This window comes from Saccopteryx leptura, chromosome 7 (assembly GCF_036850995.1).
Source record: "Saccopteryx leptura isolate mSacLep1 chromosome 7, mSacLep1_pri_phased_curated, whole genome shotgun sequence".
Taxonomy (NCBI): domain Eukaryota; kingdom Metazoa; phylum Chordata; class Mammalia; order Chiroptera; family Emballonuridae; genus Saccopteryx; species Saccopteryx leptura.
In genome coordinates this window covers 77,549,318-77,563,662 of record NC_089509.1, presented here as the reverse complement: position 1 = coordinate 77,563,662, position 14,345 = coordinate 77,549,318, and the positions used below count along the sequence as shown (strand labels likewise).

General features: G+C 44.0%; 1 protein-coding gene across 6 annotated transcripts in view; it reads right to left on the bottom strand.

Moving 5' to 3' along the window:
* MYO1B (myosin IB) overlaps positions 1-14,345 on the bottom strand; it is a 338,630-nt gene that overhangs the window by 94,198 nt on the left and 230,087 nt on the right. For 5 of the 6 annotated variants that reach the window (XM_066346373.1, XM_066346374.1, XM_066346372.1 and 2 more), the window contains exon 4: positions 6,941-7,035. The exons of the other annotated variant lie outside the window; for it this stretch is intronic. In XM_066346373.1, the coding sequence (XP_066202470.1) occupies positions 6,941-7,035 (95 nt within the window). The remainder of the gene's footprint in view (positions 1-6,940; positions 7,036-14,345) is intronic. 6 annotated transcript variants of the gene reach the window in all.

Below are 14,345 nucleotides of genomic sequence, written 5' to 3'. Positions count from 1 at the left end.
TAATGAAATAAATAGGACCCCAAAGAACTCAGAGAGTCCCCACCTCTCCCTGAATGTCCACTTTACATAACACCGCAGTATAAGAGTGTCTTCAACTTTTAACACCAATAACATCATGATCTACCAAGGGGGTTAAATGACCACTTCTTATTAAAATAAGCCCTCTAATACCACATGGTGATTTAATGTATTAAGTAAAGATTCTTACTGAAGGGAGATACAGTATTATATGTAAAGGACATGCACATTCTGGGCCCTTACTAAATGTTAGTTCTCCTCTTTCATTTATTTATGAACCCTAAATTTTAATAACTACATGCTATTAAAACAATGTTAGTGAATAAGAAAACGTGACATTTCAAAAATGGCCTGACCTCCTCCTCTCCCACAGAAAAGAGATCAGCCCCTCCCCCAGATTCCTCACGCTGCCTTGCTGCCGTCTCCGTATCATCTTCCATCATTTCTTCCCGTAAGTCAGCTCCACGTAACAACACCTAAACTCAATGCTTTCACTCAAATTTTAGCCTACTATAATTAAAACCACAGCAAAATGTGAGGCAACTTCTCGACCACTGCTTTCCAAAATGAAAGAAAAGCAGGAAAGGACAGGAATAAGCGATCAAGTAGCGACGTGTCTCTGGGGCAGAGTCGCAGGAGATGCTGTTGGGATCTATGACGGAGAGGAAGGGGGAGCAGCGACCAAAGCGGGTAACCGAGAGGACAGTGAAAACAGCAGCTCTCATCAGGAGCAGTGTCCACCTCCCAGCACCGGGAGGTCCGGGCGACAATGGACAACTAACTGAAGTGCAGTGAGAGCGAGGAATCACAACTGCTCACAACTAAGCCAAACACGTCAAGTGACCTTTAGAAAGGACTGTTCTAAGTTTGGTCTGAGGATCGGCACTACTCAAAGTTAGTCAGTCCGTGGACTGTTACAATTCTACACTGAGAGAAGGCTTTTAGAAGTTTTTGTAGCAATTTGGTAATTTATTTTGTCTGTTGAAACTAAAACAAAAAATAAGAGATTGAATTTTTTATCTTATTTCATTTTTCTGGTGTGGGTCAGCAATAGATCTGGGGAAGGAGGAACCTGGTGCTTTGCAGTGGAAGGCTGGGAAGCGCTGCTCTGGGGTGTCTGCGTGCTGGCCACCAGCTCCCGGCAACCAGCTCCCGGCCTCCAGCTCCCCGGCCTCCAGCTCCCCTGGAGCTCCCGGCCTCCAGCTCCCCGGCCTCCAGCTCCCCTGGAGCTCCCGGCCTCCAGCTCCCGGCAACCAGCTCCCGGCCTCCAGCTCCCCGGCCTCTAGCTCCCCGGCTTCCAGCTCCCGGCCTCCAGCTCCTCGGCCTCCAGCTCCCCGGCCTCCAGCTCCCCTAGAGCTCCCGGCCTCCAGCTCCCCGGCCTCCAGCTCCCCAGCCTCCAGCTCCCGGCCTCCAGCTCCCGGCCTCCAGCTCCCCGGCCTCCAGCTCCCAGCCTGAAGCTGCACTAACCTTCCTAGAGGCAAAGGTGACAGCCCCCAGAAGCAGCTATCAGAGAAGGAGTGTAGCCTAAGGATGAAATCCAGGGGAAAGGATTTCAAGTGGTGAATGGGACACTGAAACCAACAGGACAAGTCATTAAGTAGAAAAATATCCGACAGGAGAAAATTACAGAAAACAATGACATTAGATTTCCACCAGAAGTAGGAAGTGCATTTTTGTTTTCCTCAGAAAAGAATGATCGTCAACCCTGTGAAACAATACCAGCAACCCTCGCTTAGTTGACAGCACCTCACTCCCTGCGGAAGCCGGCGGCTGGCTCTCCCCACCAAGGGGGGTCCTTCAGCAACAGGGCTGATGAGCAACGTGCTGTCTGCTTGGGCGCATGTTCCAGAGGAGATGAAGAACTAGCCAGGATGAATCAAACCAGTAACCACAACCCCATACCTGATGACTCGGGAACAAACCGATACAATCAGATACTCACAAAGTACAGGGTGGAGCAAAAGTAGGTTTACAGTTGTGAGTACGCAAAGCACGGTTTATTCTTGTACCATTATATATATGTTTACTAATTACTGTATTATTTTCCATACGAACAACTGTAAACCTGCTTTTTCCCCATCCTGTATATCTTTTAGTCATGATGAAGAATGAGTTAAAAACTAAAGGAAATAGCCTGACCTGTGGTGGCGCAGTGGATAAAGCGTCGACCTGGAAATGCTGAGGTTGCCGGTTCAAAACCCTGGGCTTGCCTGGTCAAGGCACATATGGGAGTTGATGCTTCCAGCTCCTCCCCCCTTCTCTCTCTCTGTCTCTCTCTCCTCTCTCTCCCTCTCTCTCTGTCTCTCTCTCCTCTCTAAAAATGAATAAATAAATAATAATAAAAAAAATTAAAAAATAAAGCTTTAAAAAAAAACTAAAGGAAATAGGAATAAAAGAAAAAGGCTTAGGAATATTTTCCTCTCTTCCTCTCTCATGCAATAAATAAAAAGAAAGACAGGCCTGCAGATACAATCAGAGAGACCAGGGTGGGTAGGTGGCATAAGATACACCCCCCACCACCACCAATGCCATTACATCAAGGGACTTCGTTTTTAACTTGACATGTTTCCATTTTCATTGGTCAGCTTGGAAACAAACAAAAAGTGGTACTCCTTCTAAGAATTCTGTTTCACAAGAAAGAACTGGTCAGTGACAGAAAAGGGGCAACAACTTTCTCCTGAGACACCAATGTCCTCTTAAAGTTCCTAGTGGGGGGGGGGGGAGTTCTGAACAGCCAAAAACATCACAAGCGTCGAAAGCAATACAGATAGAAGCCCATCTCCAGAGATTCAGATGAACGATCTAAAAAGGGGTAAGGAGCTCTGAGGAATGACACCTGCCTATATATACATACAACGGAGAGCAGGATCTTTAGGAAAAGGAACCTGAGCTGCGGTTACTGAAGGAGAGAAAAGCACAAGGGAAAGGTTCAGAAACAGGAGCTGGCTCACACAGAACCTCGAGAAACAAGACAACTACAGTGGCTTCTTTTTTTTTTTTAGTATATAATTAAAAGTTGCTAAAAGAATAAATCTTAAAAGTTCACACACACACACAAAGAAGTAAAACTTAAAATTTTCACACACACACCAGAAGGTAACTATGTGACGAGATGAATGCGTTCATTAACCATGCTGTGTTTAACATTTCATATCAAATCATCACACTGTATACCTCAAATTTATACATGGTTAGATGTCAGCTCTCTCTCAATAAAGCCAATAGCATCATCATCCAGCTTTCATGCTTTACAGATCATTCTGGTGTCTCTGAAAGGGCTCGTGGATAACACAAGAGGAAAGGGAGAGACCAGTTAGACACAGCTACATATAGTCCTCAGTGGAAATAATGGTTGGTGGCTTGGGCTAGAGTCTCCATGTAGACATAAAGAAAAGGAAAAAACAGCTTGGTATGAGATATTCTAGAGACAGGACTGACAAGATTAAAAAGTGGATTTCAGCCTGACCAGGTGGTGGCAGAGTGGATAGAGCGTCGGACTGGGATGCAGAGGACCCAGGTTCGAAACACCAAGATCGGCCCTGGCCGATTGGCTCAGTGGTAGAGTGTCGGCCTGGGTGCAGAGGTCCCGGGTTCGATTCCTGGCCAGGGCACACAGGAGAAGCGCCCATCTGCTTCTCCACACCTCCTCCTCTCCTTCCTCTCTGTCTCTCTCTTCCCCTCCCGCAGCAGGGCTCCATTGGAGCAAAGATGGCCCGGGCGCTGGGGATGGCTCCTTGGCCTCAGGTGCTAGAGTGGCTCTGGTCATGACAGAGCGACGCCCCGGAGGGGCAGAGCATCGTCCCCTGGTGGGTGTGCCGGGTGGATCCCGGTCAGGTGCATGCGGGAGTCTGTCTGACTGTCTCTCCCCGTTTCCAGCTTCAGAAAAATAAAATAAATAAATAAATAAATAAATAGAAACACCAAGATCACCGGCTTAAGTGCGGCTCATCCAGCTTGAGCTGGCTTGAGTGTGGGATCAGACATGACCCCATGGTCGCTGTCTTGAGCAAGGGGTCACTCAGTCTGCTGTAGCTCCCCCTCCCCAGTCAAGGCACATGAGAAAGCAATGAACAACTAAGGTGCCGCAATGAAGACTTGATGCTTCTCATCTCTCTCCCTTCCTATCAGTCCCTCTCTGTGTCTCTCTGTCTGTCACACGCACGTACGCGCACACACATGTGCGTGTGTGCAAAGAAAGTGGATTTCAGGTGGGAGATACAGGAAACAAAAATAAAAAATCAAGGATGACTCTTACTGACACTTCTCGCTTAAGAGACAAGGTAGAGCCTGACCAGGCGGTGGCATAGTGGATAGCGCATCCAACTGGGACGCGGAGGACCCAGGTTCGAAAACCAGAGGGCGCCGGCTTGAGGTGGACTCATCTGGTTTGAGCAAGGCTCTCCAGCTTGAGCCCAAGTTCGCGGGCTTGAGGAAGGGGTCACTGGGTCTGCTATAGCCTCCTGGTCAAGGCACATATGAGAAAGCAATCAATGAACAACTAAGGTGCCGCAACAAAGAACTGATGCTTTTCATCTCTCTCCCTTCATGTCTGTCTGTCCCTATCTCCCCCCCCCCCCCCTCACCAGAAAAAAAAAAAAAAGAGACACAGTAGACTCGTGGTCCTGTTTATTGAGAACATGAAGTTTGGGCAGGAGAGTAAAGAGAAAAATCAAACTAGGATGATTCCAGAATAACATGACCACGATAGTGAGAGATTTGGGAATGAGATTTGATCCACCTAATGTGTGCTCTTATAAGCATCTCTAGTTTTCCTTCGCTATACTTACTGTTTTATATATAAATTCTATGTATATGTGCATATATTTAGATGTATGTCCATTTATAGTGTAGGGCTATTATTTATCTCCTCTGCTGGACTATAACCTTGAGAGAAACAGAGATGGTATCTGGCTCACCACCGCATGACTAGTAAGTACCTAGTACTCAGGCATCATTTCCTAGACGAATGAATAAATGAATGCTAATCATAATGAGAACATTATGAGGAGAAAAAAGGGATTTTTAGCCCTAGAAGATATGATGGATAACTTCGAATAACTAAGTGACTGTCTTGTAGAAAAGAAAGTAGACTATTTTGGTAAGGTTCCAGACGCCCCCGTTAAGAGCCATGTAGGTAAGGAAGAACTGCTGTTAGCCAACCTGGATGACAAAGTCACTCGGTTGCCCTGCAAAGTAGTGAGCCCTCCAACACTACAAAAGAGGGAGTTTGGCAGTCCCTTGGGAGGGCTCCCCACTAAATGGTCCATAAAATCATTTCCAACTACCATATGCAACTATGCTTTCTGTCACTTCAGTCTTTGCCTTCCTGTCTCTTTCCTCCATGTCTGCCCATGCGGAGCCTGGAACCTGAACACCCTCGTAAGAAATAAAAAAGAAAGTGTACTGTGTCTCCACATGGCTCTATGAGGGAGTTGAACATGCTTATCTAGCCATTCTCTCTTTATGTTTACTGGGGAGACGGAGGAGGTATTTCTAAAGAAAGTGGAGAAAGGAACAGGTGTAGAAGGAAAAGCCATTTCAAAGCAGATAGTGAGACCGTAGAGGCACAAACCTTGCTAAGGGCTCATAAACAAAATGGTTCGGTCAGTTGACTGAAACATCCATAGGGAGATCACTGGGAAATCAAGGTTATTAATCTCACAACTAAATAGCCAAGAAAGTGGAAAACATTTAAATCCCACTTTGGCAAACTAGCAGAAATGACCAAATTATCAGTCTTAGCTATAACACAAGAAAATTTTGTAAATAAATCACAGAATGTAATGTACAGCACAGGGAATACAGCCAATAACATCACAATAACTCTGTGTGGTGACAGGCGGTGACTAGACATACTGAGGGGATCACATTGTAAGGTATATCAATGTAGAATCATTATGATGTACACCTGAAACTAATATACTGTTGTATGCCAACTATAATTTTAAAAAGGGACATTTTAAAGGTAAAACGGTTATGAAACTATCATCTCCCTCATCATCCTGCTCCTCCTCCTTCATGGACTATCAGTTCCATCAAAGAAACCCACTGACAAGCCCAGATGTATCCTGTCAAGTTGAGACTCAGAGCGTGCAGCTCTCTTCTATCTTTTCCAGGCAGCACCACGTTTAAAATCACTTTCTCACTCAAGAACGTCAGTCATACAAATTGCTTTTATTAAAAGCACAAGAACCCTGGCGGTTGGCTTAGTGGTAGAGCGTCAGCCTGGCATGCAAGAGTCCCGGGTTCGATTCCCGGCCAGGGCACACAGGAGAAGCGCCCATCTGCTTCTCTACCCCTCCCCCTCTCCTTCCACTCTGTCTCTCTCTTCCCCTCCCGCAGCCGAGGCTCCATTGGAGCAAAGATGGCCTGGACGCTGAGGATGGCTCCATGGCCTCTGCCTCAGGCGCTAGAATGGCTCTGGTTGCAACAGAGCGACGCCCCAGATGGGCAGAGCATCGCCCCCTGGTGGGCATGCCGGTGGATCCCGGTTGGGCGCATGCGGGAGTCTGTCTGACTGCCTCCCCATTTCCAACTTCAGAAAAATACAAAAAAAAAAAAAAAAAAAGCACAAGAAAAAACCCTCTACTTAGGGGTTTGTTGTATAGGGAGGCTGCCAGCCCATCTGAAAATCCATGCAAAAAATCTCAATTCTGTAGGCTTAACAGGAAAACTTCTCTAGAGTGAAATTCAGCATTTTCACAGTTCCTTCCCACACTTTTGAGCAGAGAGAAGCTGTGGTGTGGCCTCCCAGAGCCCCAGGGATTTGGCATTCCTGGAGGAAGTGGTCCTGAGACTTCAGGAACCAGCCGGCCAAAAGGAGCTCTCCTGCTAATGAGCCGCACCTGCTGGCGCTGCTGTGTTCATTCTGTGCAACATTTCCCTTCTCGTGCAGAGTGAGGTTGTCCAGTGGTGGCCTTACCTGTTTTTCCTGCTCCGCTCTCCCCCGTAATGAGAATACACTGGTCTTTATCTTGATCTCGCAGGGATCGGTAAGCTTCATCTGACAGGGCAAAGCTGCAGAGGATAATGAAAAAAGAGTCCTTAGGATGCAGCTCACTATTATGTTTATCAAGTGGTAACTACCGGCCCCTTAATGAGCCACTCATATGCTTTAGATAGATGAACCATTACATTTTATTTCCTTCAGATTCTTAAAATAAGTAAACAAACCACCCATCCTTTGTGGCTCGTATCACCTTTTCCCATGCGTTCTCAGTGAACCAGAATGGTACTGCTGTATTGTACTCTCAAGCTATGCTTTATTTAACATACGTTCTAAATTTCCTAAAATCTAGGCAATTCAGAGAACCAAAAAAGAAAATGTTATGTCACACATCCACAATTTCATAATGTTGAGATTTGTAATGTAATACACTGGAGCTACAAAATGATGAACATTAGAAAAATGGCATCAAATACCTAATATCTGATTTACCATCACTAAGCTACACGTCGATCTATACTGCCTTCACAAATGACTGACGCTGTAAGGTCTACCAGAGGCAAATGGTACTGTGGGTTTGCCACAGTCCTTCGCAGCCCCTCCAGCTTCCCACTGTGCCCTATGATGACAAAGCCCTCCTATCAAGTCGGGCCTGGCCGGTCCTCATGATGGCCCTACCCTCCTCAACATTTACTAATGATATGAACTTTGCAACCTCTCGCTTAACTGAAAAATAATCTTGACAATATGATCATGCATTTTACTAGGCAAAGTTCCTCTTTTATTTAATTTATAGCAAGTGTTTACTGAGAATCTACCTTATGTCAAGAACATGCTGGGAATGTAAAGGCAATTAAGACTCAGCCCTTCTTTCATGAGTTCTCAGTCAAAAGCAAGGAAGAGAGATACAAACAGAAAATGGACCAGAAAGATTGCCTGACCAGGCAGTGGCGCAGTGGATAGAGTGTCAGACTGGGACATAGAGGACCCAGGTTCAAAACCTTGAGGTTGCTGGCTTGAGCGTGGGCTCATCTGGTTTGTGCAGGGGCTCACCAGCTTGAACCCAAGATCACTGGTTTGAGCAAGGGGTTGCTCAGTCTGCTGTAGACCCCCGGTCAAGGCGCATATGAGAATCAATGAACAACTAAGGTGCTGCAATGAAGAATTGATGCTTCTCATCTCTCTCCCTTCCTGTCTGTTCTGCCTCTCTCTGTCTCTGTCATACACAGAAGGGAAAGGGAAAGGGAAAGGGACCAGCAAGACAAACACAATAATAAAGATTATACAGCAGGACTAGACAGGGACCTCAAGAATGTTAGAAGGAGCCCCTTATGCCATCCCACCTTTAGGAATATACCCCAAGAACACCACATCACTGATTCAAAAGGAGAAATGCACCCCCATGTTTATGGCAGCATTGTTCACAATAGCGAAGATCTGGAAACAGCCCAAGTGTCCATCAGTGGACGAGTGGATTAAAAAGCAGTGGTACATATACACAATGGAATACTATGGGGCCATGAAAAAAGAAGGAAATCTTACCTTTTGCGACAACATGGATAGACATGGAAACTATTATGCTGAGTGAAATAAGCCAGGCAGAGAAAGAAAAATATCATATGACCTCACTCGTTTGAGGAATCCAATGAACAATGAGAACTGAGGAATGGAATTGAGACAAAGGAGGGATCAAAGGGACCAGAGAAAAAGAGGACAGAGGGAAAGGGGATGAGAGGAGGGGATAAACCTGAAGAGAAGGGGGCACAATGGGGAGGGGGGCAAGGGAGATGTTGAGGTGGGAGTAAACACAATAAATTAAAATCAATTTTAAAAAAAGAACGTTAGGAGGTGGAAAAAAAGCAGTCCTAAAGAATTCATTAGTAAGACAAGGGCTTTTAGGTGAAGGGTTAGGAGCAGTTCTAAGTTGCTAGAAGGCAAAAATAAGTATGGGGCAGAAGAGTGACGAGAAAAGTGAGCAGACTCCAAGAGAAAAGAACAGGATGCCCGAAAGCCACACTGCAGAGAGCCACACCACAGGGCTGTATGCAGGGGCGTGGCACAAGGAGATGGTCATCAGACCTCAAAATAGCAACACTGACCATGCACCAGCACGGCCCCCCAAGCCCTTCAGAGTCAATATTTTAAAATCTCAACAAAACCACGAAAAATAAAGTACCATTAATCCTATTTACAGATGACAAAACTGAGGTATAAAGTGAAGTAATACTGCATTTGACACAGTGGAGACAGAACTGACTGCTGCTCCTGACCACTGAGCTGCACCACCTCTGCATCAGGTAGATAACAGGGCCACAAGACTGACAGGAGAGCCCCCAGTCTGGAGGCAGGTGAGGGCCTGGCACGTAGGAAGAGGTTAAGTGTAGCCGACCAAACGACAGTGGGCCTTGCAATCAAGGACTCTCAGAAAGTGTGTGGCACCATTATTATCAACAATTCACGGAGCACATTCAATGTGCCAGAAGCTGAGCAAGGTGTTATTGTATTTATAACCAGATCTAATCCTTAAAACTGCTCTGTAAAACCAATGTCAACTTTCTTAAAGAAAAATGATCCAACGGACATTGAGAGGCATCATGAGACGCCCACCTTCTCTCCTCTGGATGGTCATAACTTGAACCCAGTAATACTGTGCCTCACAACTTACCAACGACATGACCTCGAGTCATTCACCCTGGCTGAACTTTGGTTTCTTCGCACACAAAATGGAAAACGAAGCCACAGAACTCTAGCTTAGATGATTAAATAAAAGAGTATAAAAGTGCTTTAAAGGAAACAAAGCCCTTGAATCAATGTCGGAAATCGTCCTGTACTGTAACTAGTTATGCACACCTCGGCTCCCCTGCAAGAGTGAAAGCCGGACCACAGGCTTTCTAGCCACAGAGCGGAAACATGAGACATCACCGATACCAAATTATGAGCGAATGAATCAGTGGATTCTCTCCAAGGACTGCCAAAGTCACTACTGGCGTGAGCTCCATGAAAAATGGTAAACAGGAAATCTATTTCTTCTACGGCCTTCATGCGAGGAAGGAAAGGTTTCTTACTATCCTCCCTCCCCTCCTACTCCTTCCACCTCCAGACAATAAATAGTTCAGAGATGCCGCTACCATAATCATCAGTGGCAAGAAATGCAGGAAAGCACATTAGGGCAAGTTCCAATAACTTTCCAACCATACATATTAAATTCACCAACCTCTTCATGGGTTGGTAATTCGGGCCTTTTACTACGCTCCTGGGACCACAATATAGTTTTATATATTATACTATTTACTAGATCCCTAATGATACAAAACTACTTCTAACATGAATAACCATATATGTTTGTGTGTGCACACACACATACATATACACATGGCTTCAGAAGATCACTATAATTCTGTCATGGTTTTACTTCAAGTCAAAACTCCTAAGCTGAACACTAAGTTTTTCGGTCCGTCCAGAGAGACAACAAGGGGTCCTCGAGTTACGACAGTCTCAATAAACGACATTTCGAGTTTACAACGCTCACTCCCATAAAAACTTAAAAAAATACTGAGACATGAGTGTTTCTGCTTACGCCATTAGTGTCCTACTTACGGTCTACATGGGCGAATTAGTTTAGAAGTCATCAACCTTCCAGACTGGCCTGGAACATTTCTTCAAGAAGGTAGAGAGGCCTACAACAGACCCTGTACCCTCTACATCAGCTGCTTCTCGAGATGAAACACCTGTAGTACAGGTAGAATCATCTCCAGCGTCTCCTGCATGTTCCTTAGGCAATCCTGATCCACCTGACCCAGTATCTCCAGCACCTCCTGCAGGTTCTCCTGCCTCTCCAGCTTCCTCCTCCCAATAGGTCACTCTCTCCCACCTTGCAAGGTCTCTTCCAGTGTGCAAGCCAACCACAGGAATAAAGGTAAGGAATGTTTTTTACACTTATTTTTTTGGGGGGTCATTTTTTCTGTTACTACAGTACACTGTACAGTACAGTATATTTATGTCCTTTTCCTTTTTCTGTGGCTTAGTTGTGTTTTTTTTTTTAATTTTTAAATTTACAGGTATTGTGTTTACATGGATTCAAGTGTCCCACTGAATATAACTCCCTCACCCCCCACCCCCATGTCCCTTTTTATACCCCTTTTGTCCCCTCCCCCTACCTTCCTCCCCCTTCCCTCTGGGATTTGCTGTCCTGTTATCTGTATCTATGTGTTATGTATATATCGTTTCACTAATCCCTTCACCTTCTCTGATCTCATCCCCTCATCCCCCTTCCCTCTGACTGCTGTCCCTCTGGTCCCTGTGATCTCTCCTCTGCCTCTATTTCGTTCCTCAGTTCACTTTGTTCATTAGATTCCACATATAAGTGAGATCATATGATATTTTTCTCCCTCTGCTTGGCTTATTTCACTTAGCATAATAATCTCCTTTAGTTGTGTTTTTATGTTCTAGATTATGATTTTACAACTGTGTTAGGATAGGTAAGTGTCTTAGGCTAGGGTATGTTTCGACTTACACCAAAATTCAGGTTATATCACTGTTGTAGGAACAGAACTGTGTTGTAACCCAAGGACCCCCTGTACTTGACTGTTGTTTCTACCACTGAGCTTGATTCACCTAACGCAGAGTAGATCTGAATATAAGATAAAGGCTAAAGGAGCTTGCAGTTCTTTCACGACTCTACGGAGCACTGATTTCAAACTGCCATAAAAATTTACCAATTAAAAAGTACGTAAGTACTGGGCAAACTGGCTTTGACTACTGGCATACCCATCTCACACACAGTATAAATGTCATCATGCTTATTTTGTATAGACACAGATCGTGACCTCACTGTTTAAAGAAACAACCAAAGGGTGGGCCCTGACGGACACAAGCCCCCATCCCTAACCTGTTCTTTCTCTCTGGCAACATTGGCACGTACCGTCACCAAGGCCAACATTTATAACTACAAACTGAAACCACATGCCAGTTTTCCAAACCACTCTATAATTAAGGGACCTAAATAAATCTTTTGAGAAGTTTTTACTTAAAAACAGTTGTGACCCATATGCTTCGCATTATTTTGTGAACACGTCAGCATTGTTATTTACCACACACAAAAACGAACGGTTTATTATCATATAATGACGATAACGTAAGGGGCAAGCATGGTTTTTATCTCACCACATCAAGAGCATGGTTTTATCCACTTCTCCTGTCCTCTAGTTGAGCTCTAAGAATAGAGACAGACTGACACCGAATGCAAGGCTCCCCTTCACTTTCAGATCAGCTCAAAGGCTGTTCATTGAGAGCCTAGCTTTCCCAACGCTGTGTTCACTGCATGTTTCCAAACAGCTGTACCTATCGCTTTTAGGTTTGAGAAGTTTGGTTTGGGGCTCATCTGTTATTTTCTGTCAGGGTGGAATGTTGGGTTGCATGTTCAAAATTATCTAGCTGGTATTTACGTTCCTCTTCTGTCTTATTTCTGTTCAGAATGTTAATCTCCACAGTGGCTCTGCTCCGTGGTCATCAAGGACAATAGCAGGGCTGCATTTCCCAAAACATCCATGCCCTCCACCCTGCCATTTTCTTCCTAAGTTTATTTCACCTACAGTGCAAAGCAAAAAAGATGCTCAGACAACAATTGCATCACCATCACTACCTAAAGCATATGCTCTTCCAAGCATGCCCTTGTTTTTCAGTTATGCTATTGATGAGTCACAGGAGAAATCACTGGCCAAAGAAGTGTAGTCCACTAGGAGGACTTATGCTTTGTTATCTCCATTAGCCAAAATGGTTAACGGAACAAAATTTGTCTCAGGAAACTTTGCTGACCTTAGTTGTTTCTATCTTTTCCTTTCGTGCGTTTTTCTTTAAAAAGCTCTAAAAATGGTATCCTCTTTCATTCAATCCTGAATCCTAGAACATCACTTTCAAATCGCACTAGGGAAATTCTACTTTGGAATTTAACCCTCTTAAAATAGCTCTGTCTCAAAATTCTCATCCACAATTGAGATCTACAAATCTCAACTATTTCTTTCTTTTTCAACTCTGGTTCAGCCCTAAAAACTGGGTGTTTCTAAAAACTAAGCAACAACAAAAATAAGTGGTATTTAAAAAAAAATTCCTAACTTCCAAGTGTTCCACCAATTTTTAACTTCATATTGAACTCGACCAAGGGCTGATATAGTCCACAAGAAGAACACGGAAGAGAAGGAAAAGGAAAAAAGGAGTTCTGTGTGCTGTACACGCATGGAAACCTTGAGGGGTCTTGTTTGTTTTGTTTGTTTTAACAAGAGAGACCGAGACAGAGAGACAGAGGGACAGATAGGGACAGACAGCTAGGAAGGGAGAGAGATGAGAAGCATAAATTTTTTGTTGTGGCACCTTGGTGTTTCACTGATTGCTTTCTCATGTGTGCCTTGACTGAGGGGCTCCAGGGACCCCTTGCTCAAGCCAGCGACTTTGGGCTTCAATCCAACAACCATGGGGTCATGTCTACGATTCCACGCTCAAGCCGGTGAGCCCACGCTCAAGCAGGCAACCTCAGCTTACAAACCTGGGTCCTTTGCATCCCAGGCCAACATGCTATCTATCTACTGTGCCACCACCTGGTCAGGATGCTTGTTTGTTCTTAAGGAGAGGCACAATAGTGGCTTTCCCTGTAAAATACTATTGTAGATATAGGTATTTTTATCATTGTCTCAATCATAATTTAGAAAATGTTTACCCATTTGAAAAATATCACTTTGATCATTCAGGTTATGCCCTTCCACCAACATTCACCCTATCGCATCTTAAAGGAAAACTTCAGAAAAAGTAAGCATTTATAGCTATTTATTACTGATAACTATAACTTTTTATCCTGGGAAGGTTTATTGCATTTGTATCTTATGCTAATATAATTTACAGGGTAAATTAATATATTTACAACAGAACAGTTCTCTCCTCATAGCCACAACATTGGTAAGCAGTCCTAAAATCCAACCCTTGAAACAAGGGAAGATAAAAAACAAAAGTGAGCCCTCTCTTCAAAATAAATTGCAATGGTCAAAATGTACACTATGAAATAAAAAGAAAAGAATAGAAAAACAAACATAAAGAATAGAATTGAGGGAAGATGGCTGGTAACAGACCTAAATGGCCACAAAGTTTCTATATTTTACATGCAAACTCTATATGGATCCCCAAAAGTTAAGAATGTATATTATAACATCTAGAATAATCACAACACATAATAACACAAAAAGCTACAAAATAACAAACTAAAATATTAAAATATAATTCTGAAAAGGAAGATCAAATGATCCAAAAAAGGGCAGGAAAAGAGGAACAAACATAGAGAAGACAAAAAGAAAATAAATTATTAAATGGTAGACCTAAATTACATTAAATGTTAATG